The sequence below is a fragment of the Anomaloglossus baeobatrachus genome, chromosome 2, assembly GCF_048569485.1.
Source record: "Anomaloglossus baeobatrachus isolate aAnoBae1 chromosome 2, aAnoBae1.hap1, whole genome shotgun sequence".
Classification (NCBI taxonomy): Eukaryota; Metazoa; Chordata; class Amphibia; order Anura; family Aromobatidae; genus Anomaloglossus; species Anomaloglossus baeobatrachus.
Genome location: NC_134354.1, coordinates 330,394,172 through 330,413,915, shown reverse-complemented (window position 1 = coordinate 330,413,915; position 19,744 = coordinate 330,394,172). Strand labels below are relative to the sequence as shown.

General features: G+C 45.7%; 1 protein-coding gene across 1 annotated transcript in view; it reads left to right on the top strand.

Moving 5' to 3' along the window:
* The window catches only part of FGR (FGR proto-oncogene, Src family tyrosine kinase), an 895,442-nt gene that overhangs the window by 733,257 nt on the left and 142,441 nt on the right, over positions 1–19,744 (top strand). Inside the window, exons 7-8 of the mRNA XM_075333908.1 lie at positions 8,635–8,738; positions 18,662–18,811. Of these exons, the coding sequence (XP_075190023.1) occupies positions 8,635–8,738; positions 18,662–18,811 (254 nt within the window). The remainder of the gene's footprint in view (positions 1–8,634; positions 8,739–18,661; positions 18,812–19,744) is intronic.

Sequence of the window (19,744 nt, the reverse complement as noted above, 5' to 3'; positions counted from 1 at the left end):
TCAGTGTTGGTTCTCCAGCTGTCAATAAAGCTAGACCACCTCTGCAATCTACACCACCTCTCCATTTTTGCTACCACATTTTAAGTGTCCAATCTTGTTGCTAACAAAATGAGTGCCAAAAGGACAGATGCTGGTGGAAAGGGGAACAGGCGTGTTGGAAAAAAAAAAAGTTTGTGTCCGTGGGGTAGGTGAGAAAGCTACATTAACATCTGCTAAAGAAAGGCCATCTTCCAGCAAAACTAAGATGTCTACTACTTTCCGTGGACAATCAGATGTGCTACCTTTTTACGGAACCGAACAACTGTAACAAACGTAGATGATGCACAAAAAAAGAACATGCTTGAATGGATCTCAAGTGCTCCAACAAGTGGCCTCCTCTCCACCTGAACTTCAACATCCAAAAAACAACAGTCCTCTGAGTTGTCACCCCAATCGCACTTGCTTTCTCCCAGCTCTCAAGTCTCCACCCGCCCTGCAGAGTATGGTGTAACAGAGATGGCTGAGTCTGCAGAGCTGTTCTGTCACACTATAGCCTGGGAATCAGAAATCTGCTTCCAAGCTTTGTGAGTACAGACCAGGAAATGGTCTGCAGTGATGCCCAGAAGCTTTGTGAGTCAGATTCAGGCCCTGATGACCAAGTTTCTGAGCATAATGTAGACCCTCTTTCCCAAAGGGTAACACCTGTTGGTGGAGACAATGAGGAACACACTGATGACGATGAGACGCAGATACCTGATTGGGATGACAACTTAATTATTCAGTCAGAGCAGGAAGAGGTTAGGTCTGAGGGCAAGGGGAGTGCAAACACAACGCTTGATGATGAAGTTCTAGATCCCACTTACTGTCAACCCAGAGTCAGGCACTCGAGGAGGTCACCAGAGGCGGTGGAGGAGGATGCGACTGACGACGAAGTTACCTTGCGCATTCCTGGACAGAGTCGGAGTACAACTGTCAACGTCAACAACTGCATCCTCAGCCACAACTCTGCCTCTGAGCACAAGTCGGGGTGGCTCTGCAGGTCGCATGGGATTTAAGCCTTGCCTAGCCTGCTCCTTTTTTGACATTGTGTAAAGGATCTCCCAAATCATGTGATCTGTAAGATTTGTCGCCAATCTATAAGTTGAGGCCAAAACCTCACTAGGTTGACAACTTCTTCCATGAATCGTCACATGAATAACAAGCATAAGTCCCAGTGGGAAGCTCACCGTGCTACAATGCAGCCTAACGGAGCGGGCCAACCACCGTCTGCCCCTTCAAGTGCATGCGCGCACTCGTCATCCTCTATGACTGTGGGGACAGCTGTCACACATGTTTTTCCACGCAGACCTTCCACCTCTTTAATCGCAACAGGCAGTTTGCTTGGCAGGTCGTTAGTTGTTTTGGAAGGGGAAACAAGTGTTGGTGTAGAGCTCTCTCAGACATCAAGAGCACCAACTTTGAATGAAGGCAACATCATGTCTCCGGCTGCATTTTTCTCACAGACCTGCAGTTTTCCAGGGACACCCTACTCAACACCGTCTCCACACATCAGCCAGATCTCGGTCCCTCAGATGTGGACCAATAAAATGCCATTTCCTCTGACCCATGACAAAGCTAAGAGGTTGACTTTCACCCTCTGTAAGCTCTTGGCTACCGAAATACTGCCTTTCCGCCTGGTGGGCACAGAGGATTTTCGAGACCTTATGTCAGTCGCAGTGCCCCAGTACCAGATGTCCAGTCGCCACTACTTCTCCAAGAAAGGTGTGCCTGCGCTACACCAGCATGTCGCACAGAACATCACCGCTTTCTTGAGAAACTCTGTGTGTGACAGGGTGCATTTCACCACCGATACTTGGACCAGTAAGCATGGACAGGGGCGTTACATGTCACTGACTGGACACTAGGTAACTATGGTGAGAGATGGAGAAGGGTCTGCTGAACAAGTCTTGCCGTCCCCACGACTTGTGCGTCAATCCTCTGTATGTGAAAGTTCCTCCACTGCTTCTGCCTCCTCAACCTCATCTGGGTCCTCCACCTCCGCCCCAAGCCTGCCTGGTCAGGCCACCCGCGTTATAACTGCGCACAAGGAATCCCGCACACCTCCTTACTATGCTGGCAGCAGAGCTCAATGGCATCAGGCGGTCTTTACCTTGAAATGTCTTGGAAATAAGAGTCACACAGCTGAGGAGTTGTGGTCCGCTCTTGCGAGCGAGTTTAATAAATGGTTGTCTCCACTCAACCTGCAGCCAGGGAAGGCCGGGTGCGAAAATTCTGCAAACCTGGGTGCGGCCCTTCACCGGGGCAAGGTGACACATGTGCCTTGTATCAAACAAAGGGGAGGAAAAAGTACACATAATAAGGGCGCACATCAGAACCATACAACGTTTTAATATACAATATATTTTATTGGGTCAAAAGGGACAAGGACATCATAAAAACCTTAAAATACACATATAACATGTGACCTCACTAATACTCCAATTATAGTGAATGAGATTTAATACAGATAGACAAAAAATAGCTCAATCCATGAATAAACAGTATATTGCATGCAGATGACCTTTCTTAATCACAAATTGAGGCCAAAATACCTAATGCAGTGATTAATACCAAAGCAGTTAGCAAATAATGGAGCCCTCAAATTGATAATATAGAGGTTGTATCATGGCTGAAGACTGTGCCTGTATCAATGATATACAAGTTCGGCCCATCCAAATGTCTGTCTAACACTATATGTCAGATAGTAAAGGTTATATCAATGGTGGTGTGGGATGATATGATACATCAAGAGTGGCCAGACACTGGGTGAGCTGGAAACAGTTATATAGACAAATGAAAAGATACACATGAACATCAAAGATGATAATATGAAACAACAAGTCCCAGCCAGGAACTATCTCTGAGACAATGCATGCAGGGGCAGCCCATCACACTTGCTGCATAGCAATCTACAGCAAAGGGTACCAAGATCACCTAAGCTGGCATAAGTATATAGAGGAGTGTTAAAGGCTCCTCACCCATACAAGGTGCCTGTGCCTAGGCACATGCGGGGAGTATTTGCCAGACAAAAGGGGATCACAGAAGCGTACCCATTGACCACTCAACAGTGTGGGGGTCAAACAGGTGTGGTTACCAGCCGGGCCCGGCGTAGTCAAAGCATTGCATGCACGGATAATGCAGAGGAGTAAAAGCGAGGTCAGCAGGAGGCCCAACGCGTTGCGCTGACTAGCAGCGTCGTCAGGGGAGGTATGAAACAAAGGACCCAAAACACACATATATATACATAAGTAACCTTGTATGGCTCACATATTGAACCTTGCTGTCCAGCAATTTTTAACCCACTATCCCGGCCTAGATGGGCTTCTGCACAGGGCACAGTCACTCTCTGCTCCCTTCTGCCGTTCAACCGCCGCAGTTGACCGACTTGCATCGCTCCAGAAGTCTTTCGGTCTGCCGGTTCATTGCCTGAAATGAGATGTGCCAAAACGCTGGAATTCGACTCTCCACATGTTGCAGCGACTGTGGCAGCACCGCCGAGCCCTGGTGCAATATGTTATGACGTATAGCCTGGGCCAACGACATGCAGAGGTGGGGCAGATGACACTGCTGGAGTGGTCTCAGATCAAGGACCTATGCACCCTTCTGCACAGTTTCGACATGGCAACGAATATATTTAGCGCTGAAAATGCCATTATCAGCATGGCAATTTCAGTCATTTACATGCTGGAGCACACTATTCGGAGTCAGGTGGTGGGACAAGAGGAAGGGAAGGAAGTACAGGAGGATTCATATGCGCAAGGGATACCAACATCTACAAGGTCCAGACGTTCAGCATCACCAAGGCGGCAGGCATGGGACGGTAGGGGAGAGGGATTAACAAGGGCGCATGGTAGCAGCCAAAATGTTGAGGAAGGTGCAGGAGCCCAGAAGAAATAGAGGATGAACTCTCAATGGGCATGGAAGACTCAGCAGATGAGGGAGACCTTGATCAAATTTCGGTTGAACGAGGTTGGGGGGAGATGTCAGAGGAAGAAAGCACGGTTATCACCTCGCCGCCACAAACACAGCGAGGACTTGGTCCGCATGGATGCGCAAGACACCTGAGCGCCTTCTTGCTGCACTACCTACAACATGACCCTCGGATTGTCCGAATTAGAAGTGATGATGAGTACTGGGTTGCCACACTATTAGATCCCCGGTACAAGTCCAGATTTGGAGAAATAATTCCAGCCATAGAAAGGGAAGCACGTATGCAGGTGTATCAGCAGAACCTGTTATGCAATCTTAGCTCGGCTTTTCCACCTAACACCAGTGGTGCATGGAGTGAATCTCCCAGTTGTAACTTGCCAAACATGGGACTGTCTCGTCATTATCAGTCAAACCGTACCAGCAACACCGTATCTGGTGCTGGTAACAGCAATTTTATGGAATCGTTTCATAATTTTTTTAGACCATCCAATGCAAGGCCACAAGAGACAAGAAGTCTGACATATAGTCAACGGCTGGAGAGGATGATTCAGGAGTATCTCCAAATGAACATCGATGCCTTGACTGTGCAACTGGAGCCTTGCTCATTTTGGGCTTCCAATCTTGAAAAATGGCCTGAGCTCGCCACTTACGCCTTGGAGATATTGTCGTGTCCCGCAGCCAGCGTTGTCTCTGAACGTGTCTTCAGTGCTGCTGGGTGTATGCTGACAGATAAGCGCATGCGTCTGTCCAGTGACAATGTGGACAGACTAACGCTCATCAAGATGAACAAGTCATGGACCCGCAAGGACTTTACTACCCCTGTATCATCCTGGGGAGAGTAAAGGCTGGCGTATTTTTGAATGTGCTTGATGCAAATCTACCTGTCAAGTTTGCAACTGGGGCACAAGTGATGCCACTGAAGGGATGTCTGTGGGGCCCAATATTTGGAAAAATGGGAGACTGCTTGGAGTCCCCATGCTGTGTTTTTAAAAATGAGCCAAGATGAACAAGTCATGGTTCAGCAAAGACTATGCTACCTACCCCGGTGTCATCCTGGGGACAGTTAAGGCTGGCGTATTTTTGAATGTGGTTGATGCTAATCAACACATCCAGTTTGCAAATGGGGCGCAAGTGATGCCACTGAAGTGGTGTCTGTGGGGCCCAATTTTTGGAAAAAGGGAGACTCTGCTTGGAGTCCCTTTGCGTTGTTTTTAAAAATGAGCCAAGATGAACAAGTCATGGTTCAGCAAAGACTTTGCTACCTACCCCGGTGTCATCCTGGGGACAGTTAAGGCTGGTGTATTTTTGAATGTGCTTGATGCTAATCAACACATCTAGTTTGCAAATAGGGCACAAGTGATGCCACTGAAGTGGTGTCTGTGGGGCCCAATATTTGGAAAAATGGGAGACTCTGCTTGGAGTCCCCTTGCTGTGTTTTTAAGAACGAGCCAAGATGAACAAGTCATGGTTCAGCAAAGACTTTGCTACCTACCCCGGTGTCATCCTGGGGACAGTTAAGGCTGGCGTAAGGCAGGGCCTTGGTCTGTAAGTACCTTCTCCAGGTAGCCATGCGGCCGGCAGAAATGCGCCTGGAAAACCCTCGCTGCCGTGCGAGCTGTTAGATCCTTGACGGGTACCAAGACCATAAATCTTGAGTAGTGATCCACTATTGTGAGAGCATATGTATACCTGCTCCTACTTGGTGTGAGCTTGACGTGGTCAAGAGCAACGAGTTGCAATGGCTGGTTGGTGATGATCGGCTGCAACGGGGCCATCTGGCTGGTACCATCCTTTCTTCTTAACACACAGGGATCACAATCCCGACACCATTCTTCAATGGATTCTCTCATTCCAGCCCAATAGAAGCGTTTTCGCAGCAACATCTCCAATTTCTTCCAGCCGAAGTGTCCAGCTCCGTCATGATAGGCCTCTAGGACCACCGGTACTTATGCCTGAGTTACTACAACCTGATAGATCATCTCATGCGTCTTGGGGTTAATCAGTCCTCTGCACAGCTTGCCTCTCTGCAAGTATAGCTGGCCACTCTCTTTCCACAGCCCCTGTGCCTGTGGCGGTGCAGTAGGCTCTATCCTGGAACCATCCTGGGAAATCAACGTCTTGATCAGTCGAACTGCAGGATCTTTATCTTGGGCTTCCTGCCAACCATGGTGGGGTAACGGATTGAACGCTGCCTCCTGCTGACTACTGTAGGGTCTCGTATTCTCCAAACCGGCAGGTTGATGGAAGGCAGGCAGCTCAACTTCTTCTAACTCATCTTCATCCACCACACCATCAGGCAGGTGTGGCATTCTGGACAGCGCATCAGCGTTGGTATTCTTCCGACCGGCTCTGTACTTTATGGTGAAATCATAGTTCGCCAACCGGGCTACCCAACGCTGTTCCAAGGCTCTAAGCTTTGCTGTGTCCAGATGGGTCAAAGGATTGTTGTCCGTATACGCAGTGAACTTTGCAGAAGCCAGGTAGTGCTTAAATCTTTCCGTCACTGCCCAGACGAGTGCCAGGAACTCCAACTTGAAAGAACTGTAATTCTCAGGGTTCCTCTCTGTGGGGCGAAGCTTCCTGCTCGCATAAGCTATTACCTTCTCCTTGCCATTCTGCACTTGGGACAGGACAGCTCCCAATCCCAAATTACTGGCATCCGTATAGAGTATGAACGGGAGGCCATAATCGGGGTTTGCCAAGATCTCTTCTCCGGTCAGGGCCGACTTCATTTGCTGGAAGGAATCTTCTTGATCCTTGCCCCAAGCAAATAGAGGACTGGGAATTTTACCATGTTTTGGCTTGTCCAACAAGGAGCTCTTGCATAGGAGCTGCCATCTTAGTGTAACCCTTGATGAAGCGGCGGTAATAGTCCATCAGGCCCAGGAATTGCCATACCTCCTTGATGGTCGCTTCTGCGGCTCGAGTGGTGACCGGACCCGGGCTCGCCCGGCCGCCCGTTCTCACAACCGTCGGAAAGGGGGATATTTACAGGGGAGTTGTTGTGTCTGTGGGTTGTGGTGAGGGATGGTGGCACCGCCGCTGCCTGGTGATGGGGCGTACAGGGCTGATGGAGCGGGGCAGCAAGATGGGATCCCCTCCACGGGTAGTGGAGGTGTAGTCCCGGGGCCCATGGTCTGAACACGGGAGTGATAGCTGCTGGAGGTGGCGTGTCGGGCTGGACCGGGGGACAATGGTGTACTCGCAGTTCAGTAATTTCACACAAGTCCAGTAGTAAACCAAGTTGCGAGTGGCCGGCTGCCTTAGGAGGGTGCATTCCGGTCCCGCACCCAGGTTAATGAACAGGTATCCCTTCCTCCTGCACTTTGTGTTTGTCTTTCCTTTGGGAGGACTTTTCATGGAACGGAGAAGTCCACTCCCGTTTTTCTGTGTTGTTGGGAGCTGTGGCCCACGAAAGCTGACCCTTTGGATCTCAGTGGGTTCTGACGGACACCCTATCCCCCGCGTTGGGCTTATGTTTCGCTCTATCTAGGCAGTTAACGGGACAAAGTCTGGAACCTTGTCCCCGGCTGGTTAATTGGAGAGGGGCTTGCAACCTTCCTCGCCCTAGGGTCCAGGCACCCCGACTGTGCATGGCCTCAAGACTGGATTCCTGCTGTCGGCACCAGCGGGTTACAACCCTGCCCCGCTCCACTTTAGGTCTCCCGTGACCGGATCTCCGTCGCCTGTGGCTGTGTTCACTGTCTGCCACCTAGCCGGGTAGTCCAAGGTCTACTATCCCTGACTACACTGCACACTTCGCTCCTCTCACTTCAACTGTCAGTTTGAACTCCCTAAACCTGACTCAACTGTTGTGTTCCCGCCTCTGACACCTCAGGACCCCTATGTGGGCATTCTCATCCACCTGATCCCGCCCACTGGTGTGTCCTTATTATCATGAGGGGGTGGCTAGGGTTTAAGGGCTGTGTGTTATGCCTGAGTGTGGGTTTCTGGTGGTGACAAGGAGGATGTACAACTTTTGTGCCTACCTGGTTTTGCCAGGGCGTCACATATACCCTTGGGAAGGAGAGCTGTATACCCTTGTGGGAGGGAACCTGTATACCCTTGGGGGGAAGCTGTATACCCTTGGTGGAGGGGAGCTGTATGCCCTTGGGGGGAGGGGACCTGTATATCCTTGAAGGGAGAGCTGTTATACCCTTTGGGGGAAGGACAGCTGTATACCCTTGGGGAGGAGAGCTGTATACCCTTGGGGAGGAGAGCTATATACCCTTGGGAAGGAGAGCTATATACCATTAGGGGAGGTAACCCGTATACCCTTGGGGGGAAAGCTGTATACCCTTGGGTGAGGGTAGCTGTATACCCTTGGGGGGAGCGGAGTTGTATACCCTTGGGGGGAAGGGAGCTGTATACCCTTTGGGGGAAGGACAGCTGTATACCTTTGGGGGAGCTATATACTAGGGAGGTGAGCTGTATACCCTTGGGGGGGAGATCTGTATACCCTTGAGCCAAGCGTTAGCTGGCTGAGAACAGCTAGTATATATATATACAGTATGTGTATATATGTATGTATATACTGTATTATAAAGCATGCACATAATAAAAGCAAGCTGCCTCCGCTCAATAGTTGTTAGGATGGTCTAAACTGGCATACGTAATGGCCCATTTCATTATGTGTATACAGTGAATGTAAGAGATTGAATTCATTTAATATCTTCACTCCCACAGCTGGTTCTTTGGTAAACTTGGAAGAAAGGATGCAGAGAGGCAATTGTTGAGTGAAAGCAATATTCGAGGAAGTTTCCTGATCAGAGAAAGTGAAACTACAAAGGGTAAGATATCTAAGCCTAAATATATAGAACTGAGAGAATCCTGCTTTAATAAATGATTTAGTGACAAAGTATATAATTGGTGGAGGAAGGCTGAACTAGATGGACCTAGGTCTGTTTTCAACCTATGTAACTATGACTTAAAGCATAGATATAACTATGACCATGCTTTCAGTAAAATCACTTGATTTAGGTTTGGGTGAAGCTTATCTGTCAGAGTGCTGTGGGCCCAAGAAAACTGAAATCTGATACAGAAAATTAATTAACATTGGACTAATATATTTCCTGTGTAAGACAAATGTGCCAAAGATCACATCTCCAAAAGCTTCTGCAGTGTAGAAACCATACTTGAGCAATTCTGAGTGTTCACAGAAAATCGCTCTATATAGAAGCAGAAAAAAAATGTTTAACGTCTTTTACTGACAGTTGGAAAAAAACTGATCCATGAAAACTAAATAAATAAATATATTGTTTATTAAATCACTAAGCTATGTTTACATATCAAGCAGCTACTTCCATTTTGGGATACGTTTTGAGATAATAAAAATGGAAGTTAAACTTTCCAATCTGGCAACCACTGTTCAGAGTGGAGACCACAATAACCTAAAATGCCTTCCACCTACCTCCTTTACTGCTGCTATCCACTATTTAGCGAAAATTAAAATTTAGTTTGCACAACTTTTTTTATATTGCCTTAAAAGAAAAGAATATAAACTGGATCTGAGATATATATATATATATATATATATATATATACACAAATATATATTATATGTATAATTGGAGTCTATGGGAAATAGATTCATCTGTTAAAAAATCACTTCTTTAGCACTATGCGTGACTAGTGTCAGTTTCTAAAGATATGTTTTTCGTTCAAGAGACAGAACTTTGGCTTCGACATTGCACATTTTTGCTTTGCTTGTAAAGGATTTTTTTTTATTTATTTTTTTTTTTTTAAATACTGGTTCTGCTGCTAACTGGAAATGTGAACGGTGCCTTACATATAAATGTTCCTACTCATACTGCAATGTACTGTGCAAAGGTTTTAGTCAGACGTGGAAAAAGTGCTTCAAAAAAGGTTTTCAAATCTAGAAGTATTAAGGGTTATACACAGACCATTCCTGCCAGCGATTCTGTTGCTTCCACTGATGCCACAATTACAGAGTGGAGGCTTCTCATCCACTCTCCTCTGTGGGACATCATGCTGGTTGACAGATGGCTCACCCGGGAAGGCAGTGGAGAGTCGGCTGTCAATCAGCATGACATCGGCTGTCCTGCCCCGTCTACAGAGCAGCATAGGAAAGAAGCCGCCGCTCTGTTGACGAAGCCACTGTATCGCCGGCATGAGTGGTCTATGACTGCTCTGTGCCGGCAAAGAGAGGTGCCAGACACAACAGGCAGGTAGGTAGTAACAACCTGCCTGATAGTTCTTAGGCACATTTTTTAATTTTTAAATTCCTAAATATACCCTTTAATAGTTTAATTTTATTAATTAACAAAATACAAACTGAATGAGCAAATGAGAAATCTTAATCAATATTTGGTGTGTTCTCTATTTGCCTTCAAAAAAGGTACCAAAGCATCAATTCTTCTCAGCACACATACACACAGTTTTTGAAGCAACTCAGTAGACAGATTGTTCCTAACATCTTGGTGAACAAACCACAGATCTTCTGTGGATGTAGTCTTGTGCAAATGCTTCTGTCTCGTCATATAATCCCAGAAAGACTAAATGATCAGAGATCAGTGGGAGCCATATAATTACTTATAGGACTCATTGTTCTTTTTTGCTGAAGATAGTTGTTGATGGCATGGCCTGTATGTTTGGGGTCGTTGTCCTACTGCAGAATAAATTTGGTCCCAGTCAAACTTCTCACTGATGATATTGCATGATGGAGAAGTAAAACTAAAACTTTTACACAGTAATGTATGTTGTATTGGTTTTTAATTTCAAACTTAAGCTTCATACCCAGAGATGATGTGAAAATTACCTGTTTTGAAGAATACCCATTAGCTCTCCTGACTTGTCTATTGCAGTAAACATTTGGGCTTTCTATGAAACCACAATTATAGATTATTTTATCTCCTATCTGCTTATTGAGCGGTCTTTCTATTATTCCTCCTTGATATTTATAAAAACATTGACATCAGGATGGTACCTAATGAGGGTGTGTGCCTCCATATTCTGAGACTGGCCAATTAGTGCTCATAGTGTTAGAATAATGTAAAGACATGCCTCTTTAATAATGAGAAGTGTAGCACCTAGCTGTCAACTTACAGTGCCTACAAGTAGTATTCAACCCCCTGCAGATTTAGCAGGTTTACACATTCGGAATTAACTTGGCATTGTGACATTTGCACTGTAGATCAGCCTGGAAGTGTGAAATGCACTGCAGCAAAAAAGAATGTTATTTCTTTTTTTAAATTGTGAAAAGTTTATTCAGAGGGTCATTTATTATTCAACCCCTCAAACCACCAGAATTCTGTTTGGTTCCCCTAAAGTATTAAGAAGTATTTCAGGCACAAAGAACAATGAGCTTCACATGTTTGGATTAATTATCTCTTTTTCCAGCCTTTTCTGACTAATTAAGACCCTCCCCAAACTTGTGAACAGCACTCATACTTGGTCAACATGGGAAAGACAAAGGAGCATTCCAAGGCCATCAGAGACAAGGTTGTGGAGGGTCACAAGGCTGGCAAGGGGTACAAAACCCTTTCCAAGGAGTTGGGCCTACCTGTCTCCACTGTTGGGAGCATCATCCGGAAGTGGAAGGCTTATGGAACTACTGTTAGCCTTCCACGTCCTGGACAGCCTTTGAAAGTTTCCACCCGTGCCGAGGCCAGGCTTGTCCGAAGAGTCAAGGCTAACCCAAGGACAACAAAGAAGGAGCTCCGGGAAGATCTCATGGCAGTGGGGACATTGGTTTCAGACAATACCATAAGTAACGTACTCCACCGCAATGGTCTCCGTTCCAGACGAGCCCGTAAGTTACCTTTACTTTCAAAGCGTCATGTCAAGGTTCGTCTACAGTTTGCTCATGATCACTTGGAGGACTCTGAGACAGACTGGTTCAAGGTTCTCTGGTCTGATGAGACCAAGATCGAGATCTTTGGTGCCAACCACACACGTGACGTTTGGAGACTGGATGGCACTGCATACGACCCCAAGAACACCATCCCTACAGTCAAGAATGGTGGTGGCAGCATCATGCTGTGGGGCTGTTTCTCAGCCAAGGGGCCTGGCCATCTGGTCCGCATCCATGGGAAGATGGATAGCACGGCCTGCCTGGAGATTTTGGCAAAGAACCTCCGTTCCTCCATCAAGGATCTTAAGATGGGTCGTCATTTCATCTTCCAACAAGACAACGACCCAAAGCACACAGCCAAGAAAACCAAGGCCTGGTTCAAGAGGGAAAAATCAAGGTGTTGCAGTGGCCTAGTCAGTCTCCTGACCTTAACCCAATTGAAAACTTGTGGAAGGAGCTCAAGATTAAAGTCCACATGAGACACCCAAAGAACCTAGATAACTTGGAGAAGATCTGCATGGAGGAGTGGGGCAAGATAACTCCAGAGACCTGTGCCGGCCTGATCAGGTCTTATAAAAGACGATTATTAGCTGTAATTGCAAACAAGGGTTATTCCACAAAATATTAAACCTAGGGGTTGAATAATAATTGACCCACACTTTTATGTTGAAAATTTATTAAAATTTACCTGAGCAACATAACTTGTTGATTTGTAAGATTTATGCATCTGTTAATAAATCCTGCTCTTGTTTGAAGTTTGCAGGCTCTAACTTATTTGCATCTTATCAAACCTGCTAAATCTTCAGGGGGTTGAATACTACTTGTAGGCACTGTAAATTAAAACCTCAGATAGAAGCAAAATGAGCATATACCTTGCAGTAAATAAGTAAGTAAACAGTATTAGTACATATGAATAATATAGGGTACTTAGTAAAAACTGTTTTTGATTTAAAAAAAAGTGTAAAAGCCATTCCACCACAAGAAGCCGCACCCCAGTCAAAACGTTCCTATCCTCTAGTATTAAAACCTAGCCTTGTGCTACAACTGGCAGGAAGCCCAGCAGACCCAGCCCATGATAAAGGTACAAAACAATCCTCAATTTGTATGGGAAAGGCGTGACCAGCTCCAATCACAGAATGAGTGGTTTTGCTGTCATTCTGAATCTTGACAGTCCAGCACACTCCTGCCATCTATTGCGCGGTTGAGCTGTCAATCACAATGTCTGAGTAGTCAGACACCAGTCCTGTTCTGCCCCCATCTACATTAAGGTTGGCTGACACAAGATAAGGTTTTTATGCTAGAGAAAGGATAGGAACGTTCCAATTGGGGTAAGCCTTATCATGGTGGGATGGCTTTTATCCTTTTTTGATCAAAAACAGTGTGCACTACGTACTCTATGTTATTTATATGTACTATGACTCTTACTTATTACAGGATATATGATCATTTTGTTTCTAGCTTAGATTTTGTCTGTTAAATGGCCAAAGTGGGAACATGCTTCTACACGTTGTATGTATACTTATACTCTGGTTCATTTCTTTGCTTTTACTACTCATTTATTACTAAAAAGAATAACAGAGGAATGGAAAAACACAGACTTTCAGAATTAAATTTCATACAAAATTCATGTATTCAGTAAAATAGATAAAGGAGCTGAAATAAGTGGCTTAACTAGAGATGGATGGGCCCCGGTGCAAAGTTCGGACCCGGGGCCCCCCACCCCCACCCCTCCACGTACAGTACAGACCAAAAGTTTGGACACACCATCTCATTCAAAGAGTTTATTTTATGTTCATGACTGTGAAAATTGTAGATTCACATTGAGGGCATCAAAACTATGAATTAACACATGTGGAATGAAATACTTAACAAACAAGTGTGAAACAACTGAAAATATGTCTTATATTCTAGGTTCTTCAAAGTAGCCACCTTTTGCTTTTATTACTGCTTTGCACACTCTTGGCATTCTCTAGATGAGCTTCAAGAGGTAGTCACTGGAAATGGTCTTCCAACAGTCTTGAAGGAGATGCTTACCAGTTGTTGGCCCTTTTGCCTTCACTCTGCGGTCCAGCTCACCCCAAACCATCTCGATTGGGTTCAGGTCTGGTGACTGTGGAGGCCAGGTCATCTGGCATAGCACCCCATCACTCTCTTTCTTGGTCAAATAGCCCTTACACAGCCTGGAGGTGTGTTTGGGGTCATTGTCCTGTTGAAAAATAAATGATGGTCCAACTAAACGCAAACCGGATGGAATAACATGCCGCTGCAAGATGCTGTGGTAGCCATGCTGGTTCAGTATGCCTTCAATTTTGAATAAATCCCCAACAGTGTCACCAGCAAAGCACCCCCACACCATCACACCTCCTCCTTCATGCTTCATGGTGGGAACAAGGCATGTAGAGTCCATCAATTCACCTTTTCAGCGTCGCACAAAGACACGGTGGTTGGATCCAAAGAGCTCAAATTTGGACTCATCAAATCAAAGCACAGATTTCCACTGGTCTAATGTCCAATCCTTGTGTTCTTTAGCCCAAACAAGTCTCTTCTACTTGTTGCCTGTCCTTAGCAGTGGTTTCCTATTTTACCATGACGGCCTGCTGCACAAAGTCTCCTCTTAACAGTCGTTCTAGAGATGTATCTGCTGCTAGAACTCTGTGTGGCATTGACCTGGTCTCTAATCTGAGCTGCTGTTAACCTGCGATTTCTGAGGCTGATGACTCGGATAAACTTATCCTCCGCAGCAGAGGTGACTCTTGGTCTTCCTTTCCTGAGGTGGTCCTCTTGTGAGTCAGTTTCTTTGTAGCGTTTGATGGTTTTTGCCACTACACTTGGGGAACACTTTAAAGTTTTCCCAATTTTTCTGACTGACTGACCCTAATTTCTTAAAGTAATGATGGCCACTCCCTTTTCTTTACTTAGCTGCTTTTTTCTTGCCATAATACAAATTCTAACAGTCTATTCAGTAGGACTATCAGCTGTGTATCCATCAGACTTCTGCACAACACAATTGATGGTCCCAATCCCATTTATAAGGCAAGAAATCCCACTTATTAAACCTGACAGGGCACACCTGTGAAGTGAAAACCATTTCCGGTGACTACCTCTTGAAGCTCATCAAGAGAATGCCAAGAGTGTGCAAAGCAGTAATTAAAGCAAAAAGTGGCTACTTTGAAGAACCTAGACTATAAGACATATTTTCAGTTGTTTCACACTTTTTTGTTAAGTATTTAATTCCACATGTGTTAATTCATAGTTTTGATGCCTTCAATGTGAATCTACAATTTTCAGAGTGATGAAAATAAAGAAAACTCTTTGAATGAGAAGGTGTGTCCAAACTTTTAGTCTGTACTGTACACCGACACTTGGGGTACGAGATGACAATGACACTCGGGGTACATGATAATCACGCTGACACTTGGCTCTTAAGGCCACTTTACACACAGAGATAAATCTTTGGCAGATCTGTGGTTGCAGTGAAATTGTGGACAATCAGTGCCAGGTTTGTGGCTGTGTACAAATGGAACAATATGTCCATGATTTCACTACAACCACAGATCTGCCAAAGTGGCCTTTACCCTCAGCACTCAGATGTCCCATGATCTGAAATCCCTCTATCAGCACCCAGCTTTCCTATGTTCTGATATGCATCTTGTCATCGGCACCCAGTTTTCCCATGCTCTGCTATACATCTTTCCCTCAGCACCCAGCTTTCCCATATCAGAGCATGGGAAAGCTGGGTGCTGAGAGAAGATTATAGCAGAGCATGGGAAAGCTGGATGCTGAGGGAAAGAGCCTTTTTCCCTCAGCACAAAACGTTTGCATCCCCTGCTTGTATCTTTGTCCCCCTTGTATATAGTTCCCCAAATACTGTAATGGCCCCCATATAGCCTTCCATATAGTATAAAGAGTCCCACATAACCCTTCATAAAATAGAATGCACCCCCATAGTCCTCCATGTATTATAATGCATTTCCCATAGTCCTCCATGTATTATAATGCATTTCCCATAGTTCTCCATGTATTATAATTCACCCCATAGTACTCAATATATTATACTGCACCACATAGTCCTCAATGTTTTATAATGCACCCCCATAGTTCATGTATAAGGTAGCCTCCATATATTATAATGTAGCCCCCATAGTCCTATATGTATTATAATGCAGCACCATAAACTTTCATATTGTATTATGCAGCCTCATACTCCTCCATGTAAATGCACCCCTATAGTCCATGTATAAGGTGTTCTACATTTTGTATAATGCAGCCACCCCAGGCCTCCCTGTGTATAATGCAGCCTCCATCAGGCCTCCCTGTGTATAATTCAGCCCCCACCAGGCATCCCTGTGTATAATGCAGCCTCCCCCAGGCCTCTCTGTGTATAATGCAGCCCCCCCAGGCCTCCCTGTGTATACTGCAGCCTCCCCCAGGCCTCCCTGTGTATACTGCAGCCTCCCCCAGGCCTCCCTGTGTATAATGCAGCCTCCCCCAGGCCTCCCTGTGTATACTGCAGCCTCCCCCAGGCCTCCCTGTGTATAGTGCAGCCTCCCCTAGGCCTCTCTGTGTATAGTGCAGCCTCCCCCAGGCCTCCCTGTGTATAGTGCAGCCTTCCCCAGGCCTCCCTGTGTATAGTGCAGCCTCCCCCAGGCCTCCCTGTATATAGTAAGACACAAAAAGATTGAACTAAAGCACATCTCGTATCAATATATATGCCACTCCATGAAGGCTCAGAAGAAACAGAAAAACGGAGTATTCAAGGGCTAAATGTATAAAACATCAATTCTTTATTGAATACTAATATTAAAAAATTCAATTTATTTTTTTTTTTTTACAAATATATAGTGGTGCTAATAAGAAAAAAAGGTGAAGACCCACATATTGATGGGGAGCAAGAGGCAAAAAAACACCATAGAGGATGGGTATTTCTTGCTGGTGTGGGATGCTCTGGTGACCACCTTTATTATTATTAGGCCTCCCTGTGTATAGTGCAGCCTCCCCCAGGCCTCCCTGTGTATAGTGCAGCCTCCCCCAGGCCTCCCTGTGTATACTGCAGCCTCCCACAGGCCTCCCTGTGTATAGTACCATAACCAAAGAGAAACATACGATCAAAGCCCAATATACTGAAGTGATAATCTTTATTGACAAAAGGAGGTAGGTGCGGGGCGGCACAGAACAAGTGAGAGCATAGGCATATAATCACTGGTAAAGTGAGTAAGTATCCAACTACTGGCAGATCACTACCACATCCATAATTAATGAATAACAATTACAAGTAGAATTACAAAGTACATATATGGACACAGAGAGATGTCAGCGGTTACTCCAAGTAAGAGAATAATATTAGTGGGCATCATGAGGCAGAGGTCCCAATGTTGGATAAAAACCTCCCATCACAATCACAGCAACAACACATACTGAAATATCAGCGCTGTGATTTTATGCAACGTGGAACAAAATTGTTACATTATCTAATGAATTAAGGTAGAGGAGGGACCCTAACACCCCAGACGCCATACAAGCAAATAAATTATAGTGTGTCTCATTACCTGGAGAAGGACAGTGATCCGCGCAATGCCTGTGTCCTACCCGACGGCCGTTTCGGCTGGGAAGCCTTCGTCAGGGTCATGTTCTCACTTGTTCTGTGCCGCCCCGCACCTACCCCCTTTTGTCAATAAAGATTATCACTTCAGTATATTGGGCTTTGGTCGTATGTTTCTCTTTGGTTATGGTACAATTATAGCGACTTGTCCAAGTCCCCATTCAGTCTCTTGTTAACACTATGGTTTCTGTATTACGCCTTTATATATCCATCTAGTAAATCATGGTGTGGCTGAGGCTTTTATTGAATACTCCCTGTGTATAGTGCAGCCTCCCCCAGGCCTCCGGCCACCGTGTACTCACTGATTTAAAAAAAAAAAATTACTCACCTCGTTCGTTTCACCACTGCTCTGTCCTCACCTCTGTCCTCCGTTCCCCCGGTGCTCCGGTCACTGTCCTCCCGTCCTGCACTCTGTGCTCTCTGTACAGCAGTCGCACAGGAGTGACGTCACCGTGCACAGTGAGAGAATGATGGAGCATGGAGCGCCGCTCTACGCTTCATCATTGCTGTGCATGATGACGGGGGAGGGAGCCCGGTGCCGCCGCCGATGACACCGGGCATGGGGACCCAGTGCCGCCGCCGATGACACCGGGCAGGGGGGCCCAGTGCCTCCGCCGATGACACCGGACAGGGGGGCCCAGTGCCGCCGGGGATGACACTGGGCAGGGGGTCCCGCTGTCAGCGGCGGCGGCACCGGTACATATAGCAGCCACGTGGTCTGCAGAGCAAGCCCCTAAGCTGCCGGGCCCGGACGCAATGGCGACCTCTGCAACCGCGGTAGTTACGCCCCTGAACACGTGACGTCCCCATTTGTCTAAGTAAATATATTTCTAAAGGTGCTATTGACATGAATGTCTCACCATGAGAACATCATGAGATGTTTCTTGTGTGGCACCCTGGTAATAAGACACCTTTTTATGGGTCACTAGTTGAACCAACAGATATTTTTCACTAAGTGGTAGGATTGCTTTCTAATCACTGATAGATTGAGCTGGTGGCCTGACTTTCCCTCTTTCTTCATGTGTTCAATACTTTTTCCTGTGTCATTTCTTATTATTGCACAAAATTTATGGACATCTATGGTTTGATTTCTTTTCCTGTGTGGATTGGTTGGGTTGTTACTGAAATTTGGTGAGAAATTCATGCCAATAGCACCTTTAGAAAAATATTTACTTGGAAAATTGATGACGTGTTCAATACTTATTTCACCCATTGTATGTTAACAGTGGTAACATCTAGATAGATGTTCCTACATTATAAGTGCCGTTCGTATGTTGTTACCTTTTCTTGTCTACACACAGGGGCATTCTCACTCTCTGTTCGTGACTGGGATAATATCAAAGGAGATCATGTCAAACACTATAAGATCCGCAAGATTGACAACGGAGGCTTTTACATCACAACACGGGTTCAGTTTGACAGTGTGCAGGAGCTAGTACAACATTACACAGGTATGAAAAACTGCTAATTACATATAATATTATGGCATCATAACTGGAAACTTCTTCAAGATTTGTGCGCCATTGATATGAAGGGGAAAGTTCTATACATATGTAATATCACCGGGTAAAATTGTTTGAAATGTAAGAGATTATTTTTTATTGTTATGACTATAGCTTGTCTCTGACTGGGTTAAGGTAGGTGGAATGGGTTTGTTCGGGCCTGCCTCGTTCCGGGACTCTCGATGCTTTATTATTGTTTGTATATCGCTGGAACGCAGCCAGTAATAGCTCTGCTCTGCATTGTGCATCCTGGTCTCTGTAAGTTGACTCTGATCTCTCCCGCTACCCAGCCTACCTCTCCTTGACCTACGCTCCCCTAGTCTCATCCTCCCATCCTGTTTACCTGACCCCGATCCCATTCTATGTGTCAACCTCCTACCCCTCCTCTGTATTTACCTGATCTCCCGGCCTCCGACCTCAGCTACGTTCCCTTACTACGGAGCTGCTCCCCTCCGACTCCTGACGTGATCTCCTGGCTTTGCTTCCACTTAACTATGGCTTGCTCACTCCCTTGGTTTGACGTGACATCCCGGTGTTGACTTTAGGCTTGTTTGACTTTTTGACGCGGTGCTAGTGACCTCTTGTGGCCTTTTGTTGTACTGCACTTAGGAATCTGAGCTTCTTTAGTCCCTGCGCTCCCAAATGGAAGCTTGACATATATACTTTCAAAATCTGAATTTAGTAAAAATATTGAAAATACTCCATCACGTATAGTTTTTTCACTAACACTGACTCCATAGGCTTCCAAAAGATTACAATTCCATAGCGTTCCAAAAGGAATTCCTTCTATACTTTGCTAAAGATGGTGCTCTAGTGCAATGCACTGATGTTGCTGGGCTGATGGAAAAATGTAACATTGAGTACAATGTGAGCGAGTGTAGA